The sequence below is a fragment of the Molothrus aeneus genome, chromosome 5 (assembly GCF_037042795.1).
Source record: "Molothrus aeneus isolate 106 chromosome 5, BPBGC_Maene_1.0, whole genome shotgun sequence".
Taxonomy (NCBI): Eukaryota; Metazoa; Chordata; class Aves; order Passeriformes; family Icteridae; genus Molothrus; species Molothrus aeneus.
The window spans coordinates 52012316-52038876 of NC_089650.1; the positions used below are offsets into that span (position 1 = coordinate 52012316).

Genomic DNA, 26561 nt, shown 5'->3' on the forward strand with positions numbered 1-26561 from the left:
CAGAAAGCTGTTCTTTTCGATGTGCTTATACTGGAAAAAGGGCTAGTGTGAACAGATTCCTTAGCAAAAAAATGCCTTTGCTGAGGTGTTTTCTGTAGTTCTGGGAGGTGTCCCAAGTTCTCTAAGCCTTGCCTCCTCATTGGGGATTTATCAGTGTACTGTAGCAATTAATACTGTCACGTCTAAGTCAGATCCTGGATTGCAAAATGATGAAGTCTTTAAACAGCTCTCCCTTACCTATCCCAAATACATGCCTTTTTTTTTCTTCTTCAGGGGGTTTTTATTACATCTTTGATAGGAAAAAAAAAAGGAAGTAGAATGTATGGAAAATTCATTTAAGTAGTGGGAGCTTCAAAATCAGTATCCAATCTGTGCATCTTGAAGGGTTCTACAGCAACATGGTCTCATTTCCCCAAAATAGTTGTATTGCCCAGCAAAATTTAAGGTGCTTCAGACAGTAATAATCTGCCTGGAAGTATCAGATTAAGCAAAAGGATGGTTGAAGAGCTGTGATCTAGGTAGTGGGTGGTTAGAGTCTAATAGCAGATGTAACAACCTGCTAGCAGGAAGTTTGTAGTGTAGAGGCTGTGTAGATACCTGCCACGTGAAGAGTTTCAGAGCTCTGTATTTTGACAAGTTTATAGCTGCTACCCGTGTGTGTTGTTTAAATGAAATACTTGGTTTAATTTAGAAGGGAAGGCACAGACGAGTAGTTTCCAACTACTTTTAAAGTAGTTTGTGCACTCCAAATTACCTTCTGTCTATTTATATTTTGAAAGTTGGAAAGGGTCTTCTGTGAACATCTTTCTTGAGCTTCTTTTAACACTCTGCTATTATAATTATATATGAATAGAATGGTTTGTTATGTGAATTGGCAAATGTACTTAAAGCTGTAGCTAAAGATGTTTGCTTAGTCTTGCCACATCTGATGGGCATGAAGCCAAAGCACCTTTCTTTATGTTATGATTCTCTGATCTTTCCAAATAGCTGTGTATTTGGCTGTGCTTTTTTTGACTTGGTTCAGTAGGTTTTACCGTTTCCAAGAGATTTGTGAAAGCAATTATTTGACTTTGATTGCATTCTATAATTAATTGTAATTATGTTGTTTGAAGTTTACTAGGGTCACATCTGTTCTGTATTGAGTAAATCTTTGTGGAGCCTGTGTCTGCCTTCCAGTGAAAGATGTACAGGACAGTCTGAAGTCCATCTGCAGACCTAAGCTTTAAATTAAGCTAGAATTTTTCAAGAATGCCTAACTAGCTTAGTTATTAAGTAAAAAAAAAAAAAAATGTCATTGAGAAACCAAAGGACACAATGGCACTGTATTTTAAAGAAAATCTGGGTTTGCTCTGTCTTTACCTGGTGATGACTGAAAACTTTAGCTATAGTTAGCAGCACTGAATAGACCTATTGCACCTTATCTTCTACACAGTCCAAAAAACCCCAGGGATAGATGACTTTTGAAGTCAAAGTACACTCACTTGTATGTTAGCCTGAAAAATATTTAGTTTTCCCAGGTATTCTTAAAAAACCATTTTACCCAAGGCTTACTTCTAACTTTACATTTTCTTTAGGTGTTTTGACTGCTTAACTTTTATCACTTACCTGCAAAGCTGCTTTCTTCCTAATACAAAAAGGGGAAAAGTAGAAAAACATTAGTATGCATATACAATCGTGATTCTTGTTTAAATGTCTCATGGTACTGCTCTACAAATCAGATACTTCTTGAGTTAATATTTGCTTGGTTTAGTAATAAATCTTGGAGAATATGCAGTAAACCCTCTACTATCAATTTTAGTAGAGTTTTGCTATGGGTGGTAGTAATATTCTGAGTGAAGAATTAACAGATTTCTTTTGTCATTGTTACTGTCCTTTCTGTAACTGTTTTACATCCAGCTCTCTTTCCAGCTCACCTCTGTCCTCAGATGAAGGAACCATCTCTTGCAGTGCAGGGGGTTGGTAGCTTGGGCATCTTGTGTTTATTTTACAAGGGCTGCCACTGGTTGCAAATATCAGCATTAGCATACAAAGAGAAAATATTTTCATTCTATAGCTATTAGCTTTTTCTAACTTCTATTTTGCTGTAATTTCAAGATATTGTAGGCACAAACAGCTGAAGATTTGTTTCAGATAAGCTTTCTTTTCCATATGTTTTCAGAAGCCACTGTTGTGTTTGAGACTTGGCCATCTAACATCATTATTTGAAAAACAGGAATCATATTGTTGTGTGTGATGTTCTTAAAGCACTTTCCTTGAGTATTTGTAAAAAAGTATACGCATATACTTTTTTTGTTAAAAAGCAGCTTCAGAGAAAATACTGATTGATTTTGATCAAAATATTTTGTTAACTGTTTACATTGTCCTCACGTCTTCTCTGTTTGCTTATTTTCTTGTATGTGTGGGGTAAAATAACAATTGTTCCTGTGTTTTATATTTTTGTTTGGTTTATTTGTCAGAAATTTAATATAAATAGAGTAATACAAGGCTTTCATTGCATGTTTTTATGGGAGGAGTTTGAAGATGTATTGTCTGTAAAATAAACTACTAATCTTTCTGTAGATGGCAACAAATGATCTGATGATTTTCATAGCGGTTTGGAGCTTTTTATCTGATTTCATTTTCAATAGGAAAATCAACTGCGCATAAAGCTTTATTCTCAGCCCTAATCTGGGATTGCTCTTCCAATAATGATTACAAAAAGATTGATTCCCTTTAGCTTTATAAAGTATGTTAATGTATGTGGTAGAACCTGCAATGTCAAGCAGATGCATTTGGTTGTAATTTACTGCTCAGAAATAATTGAACTGGAAGGGATCTTACTGAAAGAAGTTAGTAACATAGTGATTACTTCTGGTTTTACAGTGTACCTTCATATATATGCAATGTTTATCTTCCATAGATAAATATGTTTTATGCTTTGCTGTGAAAAATACAATATCAGTTTTTCCGTGTTTTAGATTAAATAAGATTATGAATCAGGTGGCCATTCAGCGAAAGAAGCATTTTGTTGAACGAGTGCACAGTTACTGGTTGCTTAAAAGACTGTCTAGGAATGGTGTTCCACTCTTGAGAAGGCTGCAATCCAGTTTACAGTCACAAAGAAACACACAACAGGTATGTGACATACTTTTTATTTATAAGAATAAATTGGAAATTTTCTCTTTTATTGAGTTAAAAATAAACTAGGAAGCCTAGCACAAAACATTTTTTTACTCAGGACTGAATAAATTCTTTACCCTATTCTGAAGTGATATTACCTATTTTGGGAATTGGCAATTATCTAATACTTTTTAATATGTGAGATGTAAAAAAAAAATTGTGCGGCTTTTTCTTCTGTTTTGCTTAAATGTTTCACAAAAAATGCTATCATCACAAATATCATAATGCCATTATTCTTTGATAAGTGTTGTAGTTTTTTGGAACCCATTAATCAGTGTACTGTCAGATAAAAAAATAAAAGTTATTTTAAATTCATCAAAAGATGCAAAGCAGATGTCTTATTTGACACTTGACAAAAATGTGGATTTTAACAGGGTAAAGGGTTAGACAGCTAGTTTACAGTTTTCAAATTCAGATGTGTATTGCCCACCTTGTTCGGTAATAACAAAATGGAAATTGTTGATGAAGTTCAAAGACCTGTTTGAGCTTCTGGTTTTGCTTTTGACACAGTTAAGTGGGATTGTAGACAAGCTTAAGTTTAGTTGTACACTCCTATGAATAAGTTGCTGTAAAACATCAAAACACCAACTCCGGGTGGTCTGTTTTGGTTTCAAGTTACTGGAGAGCTTCAAAAATAGTTAAAACTTCTGAATTGTGTGGGTCCTTGCATGTAGACTTTGAAATGCTATGAAACATTGTGATGTGGAAACTTTCACTCCATCCGAGTTACCTTTTTTAATGGAATGGAATGTGTAGGTGGGTGTGTTCTTTCTATTCTCCTGGCACTTGACTTCCTGTAAATAGCTTCTAAAATGTAGGAATTAATTTTATAATAATTTACTTGTATTAAGTTGATTTTTTTTTTGCCCCTCTGAAGTGGAACTGTTATTTTTGTTAGAATTGTATTTCTGTTTGCTGATTTTGTAGTCATAAAAAATACTGTGGTCAACACTGCTTCCTAATTATTTGATCTGTCGTGTTTGTGTATGTTTAGTTTTTCTGCTTTTCTTGTGAAAAAACTAATTAATAATTTTAATTGAGATTGGAAAGGACCTCTGGAGGTCATTGTTGGATACAACCCCACTGCTCAGGCAGGGCCACTTAGAAGAGGCTGTCCAGCACCATGGTCCAGTTGGCTTTTGAGTTATCTCCAAGGGTGGAAACTCCACAACCTCTCTGGGCAGCTGTGTCAGTGCTTGGTCACCCTTACAGTTTAGAAAAAATAGGAATCTTCAGATGTCTGTTCTTACTTTGTGCCCATTGCCTCTTGTGTTGTCACTGGGCACCACTGAACAGAGCCTGGCTCCATCTTCTTGCCTCCTCCCTTCAGGTATTTATGTGTATTGGTGAGATTTCTGCCCCTGAGCCTTTTTTCCTCCGGGCTAAACAGTTCCAGCTCTCTCAGCCTTTCCTCATAGCTGAGATTCTCAAATTCCAGTTACATGGACTCCTTTTAGGTCAACTTTGAATATAAATCAACCACTTGTTTATCTTGTTTTCATTGTTTCTATATCACTCCATTTTGAAGTTTGATTAATTTTTTACTTCTGCATGAGAGGTTCTAAAGAGTGATACCTGTCAGTTTACCTAATTAGTGTTTCCTAATAATAGTTGAAATTAATTTATTCAGATAATAAACTTCTTTTTAAATGAGCATGAGTCCTTATAAAATACTAAAGGCAAGCACAAGAGTGTGGTGCTATTGTGGCAGTATAGAACTAGACCATGGTTAGTGTGTGAAAAAAATTACACGAGCCAGTTTTCTTCTGGGATGGCATGATAAGGGTGCAACATTACTATATATTTAAATAATGACTATCACAATAAAACTATTATTGTAATTGATATTCCATTAAAATAAAATAGGCCTTTGATATGAGCATTTTAAAATTCAGTTGCCTGCTTACTTCAATACAAACAGTAGTTCTTTATTTTCTTTTCTAATTTGAGAGTGATTCTTAAATGAGGAAATCATGTATTCTAAATAAATTGGAAGCTGCTTATATTGGTCTGTTGAAAAGTTTGTTCTTTTGAAAAGTAAAATCTAGTTTCAAGGTGGGCTGAGTATTAAATGAAGTCTGTTGATGAAAAATATGTAGTTAGTGCTTTTCATTGAGTAGCAAGTGTCCTCTGTATGACATTGTGTCTTTTCCAGAGCACTTTCAATAGCTATTTATTAAAGCAGTCGTAACTGCAAGGAAATTAATGTATTTTGTTATTCCCAAGTATAAACCAATTTGTAACTAAGACAATAAACAGCAATGGCATAGCTGTTGTGAAAAAACCTTAAAATTTTTTGATAGAGATGATTATTTTTTTCATTTCAGTCCAGATGGGAAAATTCTTTTTATTTTATGAGGGGTTAGAATATCAAGAAACCTACATAGATTTTTCAGTTAACCAAATATGAACAGTGATGTAATAAAATTAAAGTTTTTTAAAAAATTGTTATTTAAACAGAAAAGAAGTGTTATAATGACAAACCAAAACCCTGAAAATGGTTTCAGGATGTATGGTGGAAAGTGATTTTGATCCCTTTCTGTTAGGTTACTAGAACAAATTTGGCAAAGGGAGAGGTCTTCATGATCTAGACTTCCTAATAAATGTATTTCAGAGTTCAGTTATTGTATGGTTTTGAAGATCTAAGAGTTCTAAACCAGGCTAAAAGACCTGGACTGCCTCACCCTTTGCAGGAGCAAGGAACTCTGTAAGAGAATGGTTTGTGCTCTCACTTCTCTCTCCACCTAGAGAAATTAAGGAAAGGTATTTGAATACTCTAATGCTACTTATATCCTCATTATTTTAGTTTTTTTCCCTGAATTTTAAGAATGCTTGAATGAAAATGAGGCATGAAATGTAAGTGTAGAAGCTTGCTGCTGCTGTAGTGATGTTAGTTTAAAGCCACTGTGAGAAGAAATAAAAGAGAAGGTGCTGATGACTTAAGATCACACCTGCACTGAAGATTTCATTAGGAACACAAGTTGCAGTCACTAAGTGGTTTTGTCTGATTGCCATACAAGTCCAGCAGAGCATGCTAATAAAACTAATTGTATTGCTCAAGGTCCAGTTTCATCACTGTCATTCTGTTTTTGTTTGTATCATATTAAGGTACAGTCTCTCTAAGGAGTGAGGCTGTTCTCACACATTCACATCCAGCATAAGGAGGGATATGGTGCTACACTGACAGTGTTCCTGCTGGTGTGGAGACACTGGTAGCATACTAATGGTGAGACGAGTTCTCAGCTGCTGCATGTTCTCTGTGTAGACTTAAAAATGTTTTCCTCTTCCCTCAGTATTAACAAATAGGTGATATTCTAGGTAATACTTAATACTATCTTCAGCAAGAACTAAGTCCATTGGAAAATCATAGACTCACAGAATGGTTTGGAGTGGAAGGGTCCTTAAAGATCATCTAGTTCCCACCCTGCTGCCATGGGCAGGGACAGCTTCCGCTAGACCAAGTTACTCAGTGCCCCACCCAACCTGATCTTGGACACTGTCAGGGATGGGGCATTAACAGCTTCTCTGACCAATCTGTTCCAGTGTCTCACCACCCTCACAGTCAAGAATTTCTTCCTAATACCTAATCTAAATTTCCCTTCTTTCAGTTTTAACTCATTTCTCCTTGTCCTAGCAGTACAGTTCCTGATGAAGAATCCCCCTTCAAACGAGAATTTCTTTATAAATTTTTCTTGTGTCATCAGCCAAATGAAACTTGGTGGTTGTCAGGACAGTTGTAAAAAGAAGGAAGAAGAAGAACTTTCCTACCAGAAAGTTCTATATCAAAAAGCTAAAAAATTTGAAATTTGAAATTTGAAAGAAACTCTTTATATTTTAAGTTTTTACCGGTTGGTTGTTGGAAACCCGTGCATTGTGCTCTCTTCAACTTTCACTGATCTTTTAATCTAATTAAGGTATGTGTTGTATATCAGAAAACAAATAGGTTAGGGCAAAGGAGAGTTATTTAGCTATTAAGCTGTAAACTGTCTGCCAGCATTACTTTGCATAGAAGTGTCAAAAAATTGGAGGCTTGCTATTAATCTCCAAACCAGAGTGCCATTCAGAAAGGTAGTGTATGTGTGTAGAAAAAAAAGGGAGGCAGAGTGCTTTTGATATTTTGGGTCACATCTCCAGATTGACAAGTATGTCCCCATTATAGGGAATGAAATTAGTAAAACAACTGATTCAGGTAAAATATTTTTATTTTATTTGAGTGCAACTGCACCTTGAGGTTCAGCCAAGTACTTAAATGTCTGATAAACAATCTAAGGCCTGCTGTAACATTATTTTTTCTTGCTGTATTTAAGTTTCCTGACCCACCCTAGAACTAGTACACTTTGTTGACTTAGCTTTCATCATGCTCGGTTCTCCAATTTCTTAAATTATGTAGTTAAATAGGGCAAAAAGCAGGCTCTGAGTGTTTGCAAGCAAAGGGATGACAAGCTTGCTACTTCTGGCAGTTTAAGTTTGGTTCTGACAAACAGGAGAACTGAAAAAATTGTACAACTAAGAGTTGGGTTGCATTTCCGCACATGAGGTTTATACTCAGAGATGAAGGGGTTTAGGAGACTAGTGTTTAGTGGCATAGGCTTCCTGTTTCAGTGAGTCTCAGAATTTTAAGGAATTGAAAGTTCCTGAAAATATTAATACTATTAACTGTCAAAATTTACTTTGAACTATTCTGACCCCAGCAGTTACATTATCGAGTCTATGTAAAGATTTAACTCTTTAAAAGAAATTGCAACTGTCAGTTATAATAGTCATTGGGAAAGGGAACTAGAAGTTTCTAGCTCCAGTTTTTAGGTTGTTTTTTGTTATTTTGGTTGTTTTTTTTTTTTCCTTAATGAAAAGAAGAACAAACTGTTATTTCTGGATAGGTATATTCTAGTGCAGAAATAGTTGATATTTTAAGTATTTTCAACTTCAGTGAAGTCAGAGATTTGAATAATACTAAGCTTTACCTTTACAAAGTACATGAAGCAATAAAATACAACGCAGATGATAGAATTGTAGCACTGGCAAATCTATTAGATAATGTTTTTAAGCTTCCAGTTTTTGTAATTCTATTTTTAGAGCCAACTATCTGAAAAATGGCACAAACTTCCTTTAGAGGACCTATGGTACTCCTAAATTATTCTTCTCTTAAGGAATTTATGGCTTTTGGTGTAATAATTTGTAATGTTTGTTCATCTCCTTAGCCACTTTCCTTTATTTCTCTGTCTTCTATCTATAAAAGCTGACGGAATTTACTTGTTTTGTTTTAGGTTTTAGAACGCCCTCCTAGGTGACCTAACGAGTATATATTGCATTCTGCTAGTTACGGGCAAGCATGCAAAATTTTGGATATCTCTCAGATATGCTTTTATAAAATACTAGTTTTTCAAATGTAATAATTTTCCAAAGGAGCTTTTTCTTTCGTGTAATTGGTCCTAATATCAGGAATTCTTTATGGCCTCATTTCTGATGAATTACCAAAACCATTTGAATCCTGGAAGTAGTATATTCTAGTATCCTTCCTTTTCCTTATGAAAAATAGCAAAGGCAAACAAAACACTCTGAGTTTTGTATGTACTAATCAATCTAAATACTACAAGTGTTTAAACATTACTTACTCTGACAAATGTGTAAATTAAATTATTTCATCCATTTCCCAAAAGGGTGTATTGCTGCATTATACACCTGCAATACTATTTGAAGTACTATATTATCTAATAAACAGCTTTTCATTTCCTGTCCTTACAAGCCATAATTACTTTGTTTTGTTACAAGGGTGTCCTAGTTCTGCTGGGTGTGAGGGAGGTGGACTGTGTTGACCACATGAGTAATTTGTTTCTGCCAGGCTGGAGCTTCTGAAGAAACTGGTGTTCTTCACCGAGTTTGGATTTTGATGTGAAAATCTTGTATTGTATTTTGCAGCGTGTTGTTATTTCTTGGTTGCTGTTGGCTGAGTTGCTTCTTCTGATGTCAATAGCCATTGCCATAGGATTGCTTTCTAGTTTAGATTTTATTTTCAATTAAACCCTTGAGTAGCTCTGGAAGATACCCTGACCACAGATTTTCTGTTTTTGCAGCATGAAGCTTATGAGCAAGTGCCATAACTTGCTCACAGTAGATTCTCCTTTCATGTGCATACATTTTGTAGTTGTATAGAACTATCTTATAAAAAGAGGTATGCATTTTTCTTTTCATGAAAATGTTTTGATTCTTTTCTTAGAGAGAAGATGATGAAGAAATGCAAGCCTTAAAAGAAAAATTGAAGTACTGGCAAAGGCTGCGCCATGATCTTGAAAGAGCACGTTTATTGATAGAACTTATACGTAAGCGTGAAAAATTAAAAAGAGAACAGGTAAATGCAGCACCTTTTAATTTGGTGAAGCTTTTCTGAAGGAAAGATAATTTAAGTATTCTCCAATTTTTTTGGTAGGACAGCTGTATTTTAATCCTTACATAGGGTCAAGTAACATATGTACATGCTGTGCACTCAAACTATTTAAAATACATAAAATTTTCATAGAATGGCTTGGGTTGAAAGGAAAGATTAAGGATTTTATAGTCCAGTCCCTCTTCAATAAACAGGAACGTCTTCAGCTAGGATCAGGTTGTTTAAAGCCCCATCCAATCCAACCTTTAATTTTTCCAGGGCACCACCTCCCTGGGCAACCTGTTGTTCCAGTGCTTCACCCTCATTGTAGAAAATTTCTTCCTTATATGTAGTATGAATCTACCCTCTTTTAGTTTAAAACTGTTACCCCTTGTCCTGTCACTACAGGCCCTACTAATCAGTTTATCCCCATGTTAATTATAAAGCTTATTTAAGTACTAAAGGCTGCAATAAAGTCTCATTTGGACCATCTCTTCGTCAGGATGAGCAAACCCATTTCTCTCAGCCTTTCTTCAGAAGAGAGCTCCAGTCTGATCATGTTTGTGGCCCTCCTCTGGACTCACTCCAACAGCTTTGTGCCTTATGATGGGGGCTGCAGAGCTGGATGCAGCAGTCCAGCTGGGGCCAAATGAGGACAGAGTGGAGGGGCAGAATCACCTCCCTTGACCTGCTACCCACACTTCTTTCAATCCAGCCCTGGATGCAGTTGACTTTCTGGGCTGCAAGCATACTCTGCCTGCTCACATTGAAGTTTTCATCCACCAGTACTCTCAAGTTCTTGACAGGGCTGGAGCTATTCATCCGTCAGCTGGTACTGATACCTGGGGTTGCCACAACCCAGGTGCAGGAGGACCTGGAATTCGACCTTGTTGAACCCCATGAGATTCCCATGGGGCCCACTTCTTGAGTTTGTCCATGTTTGGATGGGATCCTGTCCTTCAGGTGTGTCAACTGCACAATTCATCTTGGTGTCATCTGCAGATTTGTTGAGAGTGCACTTGATCCTTTGGTCTCATGTCATTGATGAAAATACCAACTGTACTACTGGTCCCAGTACAGACCCCTGAGGGACACTGCTCGTTACTGATCTCCATCCAGAGTCCAAGCCATTGATCACCGCTGTCTGGATGCAGCCATCCAGCCAATTCCTCACCTGTGGAGCAGTCCACCCATTGAATCCATCTCTCTTCAGTTTAGAGAGAAGGATGTTGTTGAGGACCATGTCAGAGGCCTTAGAGAAGTCCAGATAGATGACATCTTCCCTTGTCTGCTTTAAAGAGTTATTCCATCATAGAAGGGCCACTAGGTTGGTTAGACCACTAGGTTAGTTAGGCAGGACTTACCCTTTGTAAGGCTGTGCTGGCTGTCCTGAATCATCTCCTTGTGCCCCACATGGAAGCTTTGCCTTGTGAAGTTATCCATAATGCACTCCAGGAGTCTCCTACAGCTCATTGTGCTACTTTTCCAGATGTCAGAGTGGTTGAAGTCCTCAACAGGACAGGAGCCTGCAAAAGCAGTCCCTGTCTGTAGCTGGAGCAAGGCGGCTTTGTCAATAGGCTCCCCTAGATCTGAAATAAATACCAACCACGGGGTTCCTTCTCTCACCTTGGTGCCTAAGCTTTCAACCTGCTCGTGGCTTTTCTTGAGACAGCTCCTCACAGTATATTCATTTCTCAGTGTAGAAGGCAACCCCACTGCCCCTTGGTATGCTCTTGGCCCTTCTGACCGGCTTCTGACCATCCATAGTCACACTTCAGTCATGGGATTCATCCCACCAAATTTCAGTAATGGAAATTGGGATGTGGCTCTCTACCAGCCCTGTGACCTCCACCTCCTTCTGTTTCTTGCCCTTGCTGTGTGCATTGGTATAGAGAAATTATTTAAGAAGACATTCTCTTAGACTTGCAAAAATGATTGGTTTCTGAAGTACTGTAGAAGATTTGATCTATTCAGGTTTTCTCAATACATGTCCATATACTTGGTAGCACTTTTAACCTTCTGTCACAAAAAAAGCAAAAATAAAAGCTGCATCTGAAGTCCTACAGCATTCTACAGTTAACGTTGCCAGGAGGAGAGATTTGAGGAAGTGATAATGCAAAAAGATAAAAGTGTACATGAAAACTGTGAACGCAAAATGTTTGCACTTAGGAGCTTTTAATGGTCCTTATTTGTAAAAACACCATTTCATTTTTACTTGTGCAAACTGTGAACATTCATTGCAAGCTAATAGAATTTGTCCTTCTGGAGTGCTTTCTGGAATTCTATGCATCATTCACGTGTATTCACGTATCACTTGCTTTACACATGTATTTATATGTGTGCACTTAACATATGCATGTTTGCTTATACTTATTTACATCTATATATTATATATAGGTACACACACCTTTAATCTTTCATTAAGAATTTACTTTAGCCATAGCAAAACTGTTTGATTGTTGATAACTCTTAAAATGGCTTGAAAATTAAGCTACAGAGGAGTTGAAATAGTGTCAAAAATAAAAAAAAATTCTGAAGGATATTGAAGTATTTGAAGATGTTGATTCTGTTTTTTGAAATAATTTTCTTGGAATTTATATAGAGCACTGTCTTTCCAATTACTCTTTGTTTTGGTCTTGTGTAGCCTGTAAATCAGATTCTCTTTTTAAACTTTAAACATAGCAGTACAACTGAAATTTAATTTGAAACATTACCTTTAAATTCTTACTATTTTCACATTGTTGGTAAATTGTGAAGCTGCTATTATGTAGCATCTTTTAAAAAAATACATTTAAAAGTGGAATAAAATTCTTACATATAAAATACAAATGTGAGTTTTGGGAAGCTGGAGTTGAAGGAACGAGGATGATGTTTTTTCTTACAAAATCATTAGCTGAAAACCTATGTCAGATAAATGCCAACTGAGGTATTGAAAGTAGTATTGAGTACATTTAAGTAAATGAGTGCTACTCATTTACTTAAATGTATTTATATTTTATATCTTATTTAAAATACTATAGTATTGCTGCTAAACAACTTTAATACAGTATGTTAAGGGAAAATGCTCAGTTGGATAACTCTTACTTCTTTAGGTCAAGCTTGAGCAGGTTACTATGGAGCTTCAGCTTATTCCATTCACTGTACTTCTGCGATCGGTTCTGGATCAGCTGCAGGAAAAGGATTCTGCTCGTATATTTGCTCAGCCAGTGAACCTTAAAGAGGTATGTTTGCAGCTGTGTTTCCTGGTGTTTACATGTGGCTTGGTGGCACTTAAGTACAGGAAACAAGTCATTACATGCAGAGTTAGAAGCAGTGTTAGCTTTTAATCTTTATTCTGATAATTAACATTATGAGTTATGGTCTGCTGCTATGAAAGCCTTTTTATGCTTATATAGCAACATAATTTCTGGGAAATACTTGTATGGAAATATCCCATACTTAGAGAATGTTGAGTACATACTGATACTTTTCAGTAGGACAATTTTGGTAAGGCAAATTCAAAGGATATCAAAAATTGCAGTGCAGATACTGTGTTCTTACTTGAAGGTGAAACTAGACAGACTTAGAGTATATATGTGTGCGTTTTTGCATATACTGCATACACATCTGTTTATTGTATTTAGAATCATTAAGGTTGGGAAAGACCACCAAGATCATCAAGTCCATATTGACCTAATAGCAGTATTCTGACTAAGCTGTATGGCAAAGTGCCACACTTCCATGGATGGCCACTGTACCACTTCCCTGAGGAGCCTGTTCAATTTTTAACCACCCTTTCAGTGTAGAAATCTTTCCTAATATCCAACCTGAACTGCTCCTGGCCCCACTTGAGGCCATTTTCCCTTGTCCTATCACTAGTTGCCTGAAAGTATATATACTATGTAAAACCACAGAATTCCCAAGAGAAAGTAGTTTCAGCATCTCTTAGTAGAGCTTAGACTTGTTACCTGAGATGCAGAATATTGTAATATCTAAACTTCTGTTGGCATGCAAATGTTTGCACTATCTAGATGTGCAATTCTAAGCTACATCTTCATTGTCTTGTATTGAGGTGTTACAAGATACGTTTACAAAGTAAATCAGGTACTAACTAATGTTACTTTGCCTGTAATAAGACAGTTTTACCCATTTGTGTTTTAAATATTTATTCAAAGGTTCCAGACTATTTGGATCATATTAAACATCCTATGGATTTCTCTACCATGCGGAAACGGTTAGAAGCTCAAGGCTATAAAAACCTCACTGAGTTTGAAGAAGACTTCAATCTGATCATAGATAACTGTATGAAATACAATGCAAAAGACACAATATTTTATAGAGCTGCAGTGCGGTTAAGAGATCAAGGAGGTGTAGTTCTCAGGCAAGCCAGGCGAGATGCTGAAGGGATTGGTTACAACAATGAAACTGGAATGCACTTACCAGAACGGCCTAAACTTGAGTCACCCCAGCCTTTCTCTTGGGAAGATGGTAAGATATTTTTCAATTATTTTGCATTCTTCAAGTTGCATTCTTCATTGCATACAGCGTGTATGTTCCATACAGATGTTTAGGATTGTTGCTGTCCAGTTTGCTAGCTAGATTCTCCACCCCCCCCCCCCCCATTAAAAGCATTGCTTGAAAGAGTCTGGTGTTTCTATTCTACCAGATCTGTCATAAGTCATCAGTGCTACCTGGATTCTGATTTTGGCAGTGTCAGAGCCTAATTCAACAATTTACGCGGAAAAGGTTTTTAAGTTGAGTGCTTTCTTTCACATGATCATATATGCTTGTAAAGCATGGAAAATGAATACCAGTGTTCATAAACTTCAGCACATTCCTGAGTAACCTACTTGAAAAATTGAGCACATTTGTAATACTAAGAATTAAATAGGGTTTTTTTGACATACACATGAGTTTTCTAAGGTTTGGCAGTGGAGAATAATTAACACATTTCTTTTATAACCATAATTTTGTCCTTTTCTTTAACAAGAAGCAATTAATCTGTTAAAGTGGGAAGGATTAATTATGTCTACCCTTCTGACCTTTTATTTCTTTGCTCTACTGCTTAGTTTTTTTGATCAAAATGCTGATTAAGAAAAATAGTAACTGTATAGTAGGAATTAATTTCAGTATTTCTGACTATAATCTAAATAGTTTTTTGACAGTATTTTTTATTTTGGCGTGCAAATTCAGTTTTTTTCCTTTTGTTGTATTACTGTTCTGAAGATATTCTGGGAAATGCTAACACGTTTTCAATTGTACGTGTTTTGACTTCAGTGGATAGATTACTGAATCCTGCAAACAGAGCACATATGTCCTTGGAAGAACAGCTGAGAGAGCTGCTAGAAAAACTTGATCTCACCTGTGCAATGAAATCCAGTGGGTCAAGGAGCAAAAGAGCAAAGCTGTTAAAGAAAGAAATCAGCATTATTCGCAACAAACTCAGTCAGCAACACAACCAAGCTCCTCAAATAGAGTCAGGTATTGGAAGTTTCGAGGAAGAAAGTGCAGCATTAGAACAAGATGGAGAAGAAGAAGGTAAGATTGTAAACCAGGTTTAAATGAGTACTGGTCTGAGCTGCTTCAGTCAGGTGCTGTGATGTGAGTAATAGTGTGAATTAAAGAATTTGATTAACTAATATTAAATTTAAAATACTGATTTAAAAATTAAAATAATAGTTTAAAAATATGAAAATAGCTGCCTAATCACAACAAATATTTTAAGAGTAGAATGATCTTCTGAAGAAAACCTTCCTCCGTTACTTTTCATGGTAGCAAGGCTCTAAAAACTTAGGAAAGTGCAAACAATTTCAGATGAAAAGCAGTTGGAAATGCCTGAGTGGAAAATATCTTTTTACTTTTGGAAATACACTTAAATGTCAAAATATGCATTAGGGATCATGTGAGCCTAGGTCAATGGTAATGAAGACTTTGGCTGTTGTACTGTGTTTGTAGCCTTTTTTATTCACTACTCCAGACTAGGGAGGAGGGTTTGGGGTTATTTGTTTATTTATTTATCTATTTTAAATAAAGCTAACTATTGATAAGACTTAACAAATTTCACGTTGTAGAATCAAGTCAGGCACATCTGCCTACCTCTTCCCCTTTTGCTTCTCTTCCTCCTTAAAACAGTTGTCTCAGAACTGTGTCTACTCTTGGCTAATTGCCATTGAATTCAATGAGAGCACTGTGCTGGAAGGACTAACTTAATAGTTAAATTAAATTTAATATTTGCATTTTTAGCTTTTAAATCGAGTTTCTGAGGTTTTTGTTGCTCATTTTAAAATGATGGAAAGAAAATCTGTCATTTAAATAAGAATTCTATTGACTTTGTTTCATTATTACCTCTAAGGAACTAAACTTTTTCTTTAGGAGAGTTAAGAAATGTGTTTCATTTTTGAATTAAGTGCCTTGAAATAGGAGGAGGAAAGAGCTCAAGGGAAAGTGGAAGCATGGTAATAAATAAAATAATCTCTATTTGTTGTGGCTTGATGCTGTCAAAATTTTTGAAAGGTGAAGTCAATTAAATGATTGTCCTTAACTGCCATTCAAACAGTAATTTAGTGTTTAGTTCCAAACAGAACTTGCTGGAGATTTGAGCATTGGTAGAAAAAGTGTACATGAATCAGCACATTATCCTGTTCTGAGGTTTTTAAGTGTTCTCAAAATGTTTAATGGTTTGGGTTTTTTAAATTTGGGTATTTTTTTGATCTTTAAATGATGATGGTATTAAATACAGTTTCTTAAGAATGTGGGGTTTGGCATCTAATGAATCCACAACCTTTTTTTTTATTTGTAGCTTAACATTTTGATGCCACAGCCTTTCACTTCAGCAGTTTTTTGTGAAAAAAGTAGTCCAAAGTGAACAGTAGTGGTTTTCTTACATTTAGGGTAGACTTTTAAAATAAAACATGATGAAAGACATGATCCAGGTTTGATTGGTATGGTTGTTATGGTTCTGATCTAGTGGAGAGTAATAATAATTAATTCAAATTTCAGTTCTTAAAAGGTACATAGAGGAGTAAAGCAAACAAATTGTCCCAAAATAAAAAGAAAAATCCTGTGCCCAGGATCTCTACAGGAGCTGACTTTGATTCAACTCTGAATTACCCCCTTGCAATTCTGTTTCCCGTCTTTGATCATGTGAAAAATACAGTACCAGAATAACCCCGTGAAATTTAGGTTTTATTTCTAAATAATTCTCAAGTGGTTTTAGGTTCTTTAATCTTTCTGCAAATATTTTCTAATTAGTTGTAAGATAATCAGAATTTGTTAACAAAGGAAGTCACTGTGGAGATTTTAAAGCATAGGATTTTTTAATGGCTGATAGTCCAAATGTGCTTATCTGACTGTGCATTTCATTCTACAGTCTTCCTGAAATATTAGTTACCAATTCTAATACCTGCGTGCTTGCAGATGATGTAAGCACAGTCACACTGTATTTTAAAAACCGGTATTTTTAATATGGACTCTGCTATTGTTTCATTAAACCTTAAACAACAGGGTAAAGATTTTTTTTGCACTCAGAAATCATTGATTTCCAAGTGCATATTGCTGGGCCAAAACCAAACAAAATAAACTGCAAATAGAGAACTTAAACGCTTTGGGGTTTTGCACCTTCCTTCAGGTGGCATAGAAAATTTAACTAATATTAAATATTTTATGTGATAAAATAAATCACATAAAATATAAAACAAAATATTTATTTAGCATAAACAGTACAGTAGTGTTAGGCAGTTACTCTAGAATACTAGAATAAGTATTTCCTTTCTTGTATTTCGAAAGAGTCTTTTGAAAGCTAGAAAGATTTTAACATCTTTCTGAGTTGATAATTATGGCTTAGGACATCCTTCTATTTGTATTAGGGAATGCTGCAATAGTGGAATGTTTATTTTCTGTCCCATTACTTGTGATGAAAAACTGAAACTACTTTTGTTCACTCACTGTCATGTCACTATTGTCTTTTCTCAGCATGGATTTAGTGGAATTGAATCATACTAAAAATATAAAAGTGTGGGGGAGAAGGGGAGAAAAATGTTACAGGGTGGTTTTTCTGATTTCTCATATCAAATCTGCATTATCAAGTGTGTTATTTTTCAACTAGTGGCTAATCAAGCTGCATGATTTTGGGGATGTTGGGTTTTTCTTCTCCATTTTTATTACTTTTTCGTAGATAAAACTTCTGGTCACAACTGTAAAAAGGTTTTACAAATCATGTCCTTGTGTGGATTTTGTAACACATTTTAGTTCACTCAAGTAGAACAGGTTACAAGTACCTTTTTTTTTTATTGGTTAGCTAATAAAATTTTTCATAGGCAGGTAAGGTGAATATTGATAAGGTGAAGTAGATAAAAACATATCTTACAAAAAATTTTACTTGAATGGCAGTATAATTGCATTTAACAGATAATCATCCACCACCCCAACTTCCTAATGAAAAAATTTTAGTAGTTTTTAGTTAATGAAACTAACATAACTGCATGAGAAGAAGCAAGTACTTATCCAGGTATAAATTGTTAACACCAACTATAGATGTCTTCTTTTCTACCCCTGTTGCATTCCCAGTATAAAAGTAGGAACTACTAACTAGGACAGATTGTTGCTAGACAAGTTTTGGTTTTAAAATGTTATGCTTTGTTTCCAGACAACAATTTATTTGGTGGGCTGCACATTTATAGTGAGTTTTATAATAGACTTTATAACTACAGGTTTTCAAAAATCACACTCTATTTATAATTTTTTCAGGAGATAAATCTCCCCCTAAACTTGAACCATCAGATGCATTACCTCTTCCTTCAAACTTGGAGACTAATTCAGAACCACCAACCCTCAAACCAGTAGAACTCAATCCAGAGCAGAGTAAGCTTTACAAAAGAGTAAAATTTGATAATGAATTATATAGCACTTCCATTCAGAAAGAAATAAATGGACACACTCCAGAACACTTACTTGACAGTAATCTCAATGAGTCGACTGTTTCTGCTGTAGCTGAGTCATCAACTGATGTAAACAGACGTACATCCATTCTCTTCTGCAAATCGAAAAGTATAAGCCCCCAAAAGTCTGCAAAGAACACTGAAACCCAGCCAACTTCTCCACAGCTAGGGACCAAAACCTTTTTGTCTGTAGTCCTTCCAAGGTTGGAGACACTTCTGCACCCAAGGAAAAGATCAAGGAGTGCATGTGGAGATTCTGAGGTTGATGATGAGTCCCCTGTAAAGCGCTTGGATACAGGTAAATGTTTACAAAACTTATTTGAATGGATGCATCTGGAAAGTTAACATTCCTGTTAGTTTTTACCTACATGTGATTGTTAATCTTCAGATTTTAGCACTTGAAACAGGTTGTCCTCGCAGCTGAGTAGTTACAGTTCAGAAAATTATTATTCATTTTTCTGTCGGCCCTTGACAGTTAGACTTACTGAACCAAGTTTGGGTTCTCCAGTTTCATGATGCAGTTTTTAAATACACATATGGATGTATATGAAACCTGTAGGAAAGATAAATTGGCTGCTTTTTTGCAAATTCCCTCTTAAAACTACATGGAAGCTGGACATGTGATGCCAAAACTAGAAGGCTTGTAAGCAGGAGCATGAAAAATACCTGCGCCATGTATGATTTCATTTTGCTGAATGTTACTCCAAGCATATTTTTATATTATGAAACTGATGATTGTGTATAAGGCACTTTGTATATCCATGTATTTTATGGAAGTGTTCAAATCCCAACATATAATGACACTTCATGTGGTTTTTTTTAGTCTGTGCACTTTCAGTAGAATTGAAGGTGAGATTATGCTCTTAATGAGACTTCTCTAAAGAATATTTGAAAGAAAATGTTATCTTGATACATTAGGGCAGAACAAACAGCTCAAGACATTAGTTATTTCTCTCAAGACATTAATTATATCTTTTCTTAGCATACCATAATTCTCTTTATTTGAGAAATTCATACAAAACCTTTGAGGAAGAAAAGCAGCATCAGGAAATTACTTATGGATATTTCCTTACTGTCATCCATGGCCATTGCTATGACTTTAATATTACCTTTGAAATAAATAATCTCTTTCATTGTCATGTTGGGAACCCTTATGCAGGTATGAAAACAGCATGTGGGGGTTTGTCTCTTTGAATGAAAGAGATAGGAGTTTAATTTGAACATTAGGTGTGAAGATGTACTCCAAAAGCTGGGGGAGGGATAGGGGGGTTTATTTGGGGGAAAAGGGAAGTATTGTTGATTTTTAGGTTGTTTCTTTTTTGTTTGGTGGGAATTTTTTGTTCTGAATAACAGGATTTTTCGACGTGTGGGATGTTGCGCTTTTTTTTGATTGGTTGGTTGGCTGGGGTTTTTTTTTAATGATCACATGAAGGCACTAATGATTCTAATGCTGGAATCATAGTATGAGAAAATTTTATGTAAGATGCAGTGAGGGGAATTGTTTTTCATTTATATTTTTTGGGTTTTGCTCTGTTTGCCTGTTAAGAAAGCCCCAACTTCCATTCATTTTCCTAACAGCTTGGAAAGAGCATGCAGATTAGATCTGGTACTTTAGTTCTGAAGTAAGTACCAAGTGAAGGCAGTGTGATAATAGAAATTAGTCAATCTTTATTAACAATATAAAAACCTTGGTTTCCAAATATCTTAATTTGCCAGTGTATAACCTAGATAATTTCATTATGTACCTGGACATAGATTGCATTTTATCACATACAGTGAATCATTTTGTGCTAGACCACACTGGGAATTAGTTCTAATTTCTTGAAATTTTTGTGTTGAACATTGTGCATTTTTTCTTTAGGGGAAGAAAAGGTTTTTATTTTGTAGGAAAACTAACTTAATTCTTAAAGGGAAAAAAGGCAGCAATGAAACCAAAACCCACCAGATTTCTGAATACATTTAAATTCAGCCATTTTTCCTTCTCTCTGTGGACTTAGGTGTATGTAGAGCAAATATGCTTTTAATTATCTTCAAAACTAACAACCTAGTTCCAGGAATAAAATCCAGAAGTTAAAAAGTTTTTCTATTGTTAATTTAAAACAAAATAATGTAGTCTTTTTCTGAAGCTAGTAAAGATATAAAGTGAATTAAATATATGTAGAACTAATACTTAGGGGGCATTTATAGTTAGATTTGTACTTGTTCAAGAAGAGTGAATTGAAACAGTTTGGCCAATTAATATTCACCTGAAAATGTTCTAGTTGTTTTTTAATAGTATCTTGTGTTTTAAGCATATATGGTTCATACAGATGTGGCAGTTTATCAGATCTTATTCCTTTGATTAGTTTGCCTGCTGGCAAGCAAACATTTTGCTTTCACATAGGAAATTTTATTCCTCATGTTATTTTCAAATTTGTGTCTCCACACAAATTTAAGTAATTTGCAGTTGGCAGCTATTTTGAGCTACAGTTCAGCAGGAAACCAGCACAAATGTCAGATACTTAACAAGATTTAAAAACAGTTGAGATTTTTTGTGTATGCAGCTGGTATTGATTCAGGTAGATGTCTGTGTTATGATAAAAATGCATTAGGTGATGTATATAGCAATGCATTCTTTCTCTTTGGTTATTTTTTACAAAATTTAATCTCATACTACAGGTAAGAATCTTTTTATTCAGTAGAATCCAGCAGAGCTTTTTCTTCCAAAGCCATCCAGTCATAGGAAGAGGCATGCAACAGGCTTCTTGTGTGCATTGACACGAGTTATTAGCTTTGGGGGAAATCCCTGCAGTTGAAAATGAAGTATTGTTGCACAGTTTTCTTTGAATGGTGTGAATATTAACTATCCTTAATTTTACTGAATACAGAAAAACTCATGAAAAAGAACCGCTTAATATGCCAAGGATTGAAATTTTTAACTTGTCAGGAGCTGCACTGTCACATATTTTTTTCTTTCTTACCTATTTATAGCCAGTATGAGGGTTTTTGACATTAGTTAAGGATGTCTTGTTTCTGTCCCTTACTCTGCAGTCTCTTCAGTGTTTCCTCCTTTCTTGTCACTCCTGTATTCTTACATGACAAAGTTCAAAGGAAGACTTTAAAGTTTATTTAGTTGAGTGAAAACACACCTACCTGATTGTTCATTATTCTTGTAGACTGCTTTTATTGTGCTCTCTTGACTTACATTTGGGGTTGATATTTTTCTAGTTATTTTCAAGAAATCCACTGACACACTCCTTTGTAAGTGTGGTGTCCCACATGCTGTTGGTTTTCATACATAAGATTACTGAAATGCCAGCTCTTTTTCAGAAGTAGGAGACTATTGAACAACATGAGTTAGCCTTCAAAGGGAGCTGAAAGCAGTTCATTTCCATACTGTGATCTTTCATATGTGAATCTTTAAAATACATGAAGCAGGAGTGTAGTGTAATCTTAAATTTAAATTTTCTAGTGTTCTACATTATCACAGAGTACATCTGTCTTTGTAGTTGCTGTGTAGAAACTGACAGCTGCATAGTGGAGATGTGTTTAAAAATTTCCTATACATATTTGATGTATTTTGGGTTTGCTTCACACAGTATCTAGCAACAATTTCCAAAAGAAGATTGTTGGTTTACCGAGGAAATTTTGGTGACATCAGAGATTGATGTATGATTCTTGAAGGTTGGGCATGTCAAGTCTTAACTGTGACAAGTTTAATGACCTTTTCCAAATACCCATTGTATACTTACCTTGCTCTTTTGTTACAAAGATGAACCCTTTTTGTCAGGGAAATATTTTGTGCAGTTATTATATCAGAGAAAAATGAAATTGATTAATGGATAGAAGGTAGATTTTACTGACCATTAAAAATCTGCCTGTATCAGTTGTGTATTAGTAAGATAGCAGATGGAACAAATTATTGTTTCAAGAAACCCTTTTTAACATTGTAAAATGCTAGCTTATGATCAGATTAAATTTGCCTGTGTACTTGGTGTTATTAGTCATCTCTAAGATTTTGTAAATGTAGGTTTTAAAATTCCTAGTTGCTGTTACAGTACTCTCTATTTTAATGAGAAACTAAGTATTTAAAATACACTATCCTAAAACAACCACTGTAACTTACCATAGAATCAGGATTTCAGATAGTGATTATTATAGTATGTTGCATTTCTATTATTTATTGTCCAAATGCAGTAGTAGGAAATTTTAGGGAAGTATATAATTTACTTCATATTTTCGCTTCCAGCTACACAGATTTTCTGAAGGTACTGAAACCCATGTAAACAAGTATTTAGAATATGGATCACTGAAGTAGAATATTCACACAGTAAAAAGCATAGAGTGGGGGAATTTATTATTTCTTAATACATACTTCACATACAGTTATCAGTATACAACAAAGATTCCTTATTAAATCTCTTAGTAAATGTTGGGCTGACTTTGTTTCTGCTCGAGTATTACAAAATGATGGCAAGTAACCTGTATACGAATTCCATTTGCATTTGATAGAATTTAATATTGTAGTGAGGACTGCTGTTACTTAATTTGATATGATAAGGGTAGACATTGTGTCTGGAGTGAAATGGAGCACAGTTCATTTTTTTGATTCTTGAGTACTTGATTTCTAATGAATATTTGCCTCTCTGGAACACAGGCCCATTTGCTAAAAGTCAGGCTTCATATGCACAGCATTCGTTACCATTCACTAAATGAAGGAAGTGAAAGTAAAACATGCATATCAAAAAAACTTATGTCTTCGAAGTAAATAAAAAACTAAAATAAAGGTTCCTCAGTGGAAAAAAAGCCCCAAATTGGTATGATTTCTCTTGTGGTTAGCATAGACAGGAATGACAGTACATGTGTGTGTATATATATATATATATATATATACACATATATATATTAAAAATTGATATTCATGAATAAAGTGCAACAATTTGACTAAATCTACCACAGTCTTGGTTTGTTGTATTGAAATGCATAGTGATTGTTTCATGTGAAGTCTGATTTGAAATTTAATTATTTGAGCACTTAGTGGTGTTCAAGAACTTCAGCTGCCTCACTCCAGGAGGTTTGGAAACATAAAACATTTTAAGGTGTATTTGCAAGCAAACAAAGTATTAGAGATTGTGAGGAGGTTAAAAAGGCCTAAAAGGAATTATTCTCTGGTTTGTTAAATTTGTCAGTGTAGAGACATGGGGAGTACAGGAGTATGACTGTTCAGTTGTCAAAATATGTTTGGTTAATTGGTCTTCTAGTAGGTTGATAGGCCACTAGGAAATGTAGGACCATTTGATAAGAAAATAAAGCAAATTAAGGAAAGAAATTAGGAGGAGGAAAAGAAAAAATAACCCCATTGCATTTCTTAATTTCTTTTTGGCCCACACAAACTTAAGCCAGGAGCTCTGCCAGGCCTGTGAAAATTTCTGCCAATTTAATTTCTGGGAACATTTTGAGAGATAGGGGAGCGGTTTTGTAATACACATAGAATAAAATAAGTGCATAAGGCAGAAAGAGGGGGTAGGAAGCTATTTTATGCCAATCAACACTCACAATGTCTTTTAAGAACATAAACATTCCTTCTGGTTTTATTGCATATAAATAATCATAGTATTAACTTCCTGATGATAAAAAATCCTTTTCCTATTTCTTGATTTATGTTATTAAAATAGGGGGAATTTTGAGCAATGTAGTTGAGAGTGGTGGGGGTTGATGAACACCTGGATAAATGGCAATGTGGTGCTTTTTTCAAGGCTTGTGAGATGTGTGCATACATAAGGTACATTATACACTAGTATTCTGGAAATTTTTTTGGGGCCTTAAAAATGTTAATATCTTTGAAAGTGATGTCTTTTGGGTTATTTTTAAGATATTATTAGCACTCAGCATACAATTGCTGTGTTTTCCAAGATGATTATAACCAAATCTTCTGTAATAATAAACAAATATTTCTGGAAGCCCTTCTGTTTTTCTTGATGCTGTAGGAATTGCGGAGCCTTTTACGGTATTCTAGTGCTGCTTTTTTTATTTTTCTCTTTTTTTTAATACTTAGCTCATTTCTTGGCCCAGGTTTGGCTTTGTAAAAAATTAAATGTCATAGTCCCCTATGTGCTTCATTTGTGACATTTAAGACTATTTTTTTCTGTGTGGTGCAGATGGTAAACAGAACTGTGGGATTTATTGAAAATAGCCAAAAGTTAGTGAATTTGGAGATCCACACTATATTTTTTGTAAGTTATGTTCTTAATTTATTTAAGAAGATACTTGCCGTGGTGCTGTGACTGATGACCTACCTTCAGATTTACAGGCTTAGATATGGTGAAGTCCCCTCTTCCCAGACATACAGTGTATCAACGTGGATCAAGTGAGCTGAGCTGTTTGGAACATCATAGAATAGTTTGGGTTGGAAGGGGCCTTTAAAGGTTATCCAGTCCAACCCTCACATACTCACCCACAGGTCTGATTTAAGAGGTGGACAATAGAAAAGGTTAATCCAGTGGCTCCAACAGCAGCATCAGGCACTGAACCTGGCAGGTAGAAGTACCAGTCACTTGTGGCCCATTCTGCTGTGAGTGGAGAGAGTGGGACAGTTTACACTGTGTGATTGACTGCAGATTAATGCCTCTCAAAGGAGGTTTGTGTGTGGATTTGTGGTTTGTGGTGTTTTTTTTTCCTTTTCCCCTTTTTCCATTCAGTTAGAAGAGATTAGATTATGCATTTGCATGCACAGAGGAACTTCCTTCATAAAGAGTAATTTTGGTAGCATGTAGTTGTCCACTGTATCATACACACAGCCCAGTATTTGGGGATAGTTTAAATTGAATAGCTCTCTGCTATGTTTCTCATTGTAATACCCAGATCTAATTTCTTTGCTGTGCACAGGGGAAGTATACACATTAAGAAGATATCCCCTATAAAGAAACATGTAATACTCAAGAATGGGTAAAATTGGAGCAAAGTTGCTTTGTTCTGTTGCTGCCAAAACAGCGGTCATTGGTCATGCTGTCAGGTTGCGTTTGACAGGCCATGCTATCCTAATGTGGTAATGTTCTCACTTTGATTTCATTTTCTCTTCTCTTTCTTTTTATTCTATTTTCTTCCTTGACTTTTCCTTTTTCCCTTCCCTCCAAAGCTTTAATAATGCTCAGAAATTACTTCCTAGCAGCATGGCATTGGAAAAAAGTGAAGACAAAAGCAGATGCCGAGAAGTAACCTTCAGTTGATAACCATGGCTAACTCTTGAGTTCTTGAAAAAAATTCTGTGTTGAAGATAAAAGTACTTCATGTCTGAGGGGAAAAAAGCAACTATAGATTCATCTGATTAGATACAAGGATACGAACATGCGAGTCAGCCTTATTTTAACTCTTTTGTTCAGTTTTGCCTAAAAATAGCAAAGCTGGGCTGGTATTTTAATAGCTCTTGATTTTCTTCACTTGAGGATGCTTCATGCACTGTCAGGTTGACTGCATGAGCAGTGAAACATCTCATTTGGTCTTTCCAGATCCTGTCAATGAAGCCAGGAAGAAAATGTTAGGATAGCAAACACTGTTGATTTTTGCTAGGCTGGAATAATTTTTTAGTAAGATGTTTCAGTCTCTTAAGGACTCGGGTCATGCACTTCCTCAAGTACTCTGCAAGCTGTCATAGAAGGAGGCTGTAAAGCACTGGATCTTTTATACTGAATCACAGGAAGTTTTAATCTCCCTGCTTGAAGTACCTCTCAAGGTAAAAAAGGCCTGGAAAATTAGGACTGGGAATGCAGCTGAGTAATTTACTGAAGTAATTAAAAGATTTACATTTTACTGTGGTGTCCTGTATGTCATCTCAGGAGTGGCAGATCTCTGCCTTGATCTTTCTTTCAAGTAGCAACTTCAGTTTCATTTTCTGTTCCCTATCCTCTCAAGAGGAACAAATTATGCACCAGTTTTCCTAAACAGCTGTAAAAGGCAAGTAAATGCTAAATTATTTAGTTTTAATAGAGTCAGATTGCTTGACCTCCTTACATAGGAGAGCTCTGGAGTTTTCTGTCTATCTGTTCCCTTTTCATTGGTTAGCATACCTAAAAGCTGTGTTCTCACCATTACAGGGAAACCCTTACTTTCAATGAAGAAAAATCTGTGTTGATAAAAGCTCTGTGTAAAAT

At 35.4% G+C, this 26561-nt stretch overlaps 1 protein-coding gene across 3 annotated transcripts in view; it reads left to right on the plus strand.

Moving 5' to 3' along the window:
* The window catches only part of BRD1 (bromodomain containing 1), a 67190-nt gene that overhangs the window by 14091 nt on the left and 26538 nt on the right, over positions 1–26561 (plus strand). Inside the window, exons 3-8 of one of the 3 annotated variants that reach the window (XM_066550748.1) lie at positions 2958–3114; positions 9374–9505; positions 12613–12741; positions 13675–13987; positions 14777–15037; positions 18245–18733. In XM_066550748.1, coding sequence (XP_066406845.1) covers positions 2958–3114; positions 9374–9505; positions 12613–12741; positions 13675–13987; positions 14777–15037; positions 18245–18733 — 1481 coding nt within the window. The remainder of the gene's footprint in view (positions 1–2957; positions 3115–9373; positions 9506–12612; positions 12742–13674; positions 13988–14776; positions 15038–18244; positions 18734–26561) is intronic. The other 2 variants (XM_066550749.1, XM_066550750.1) reach the window with 2 other exon arrangements.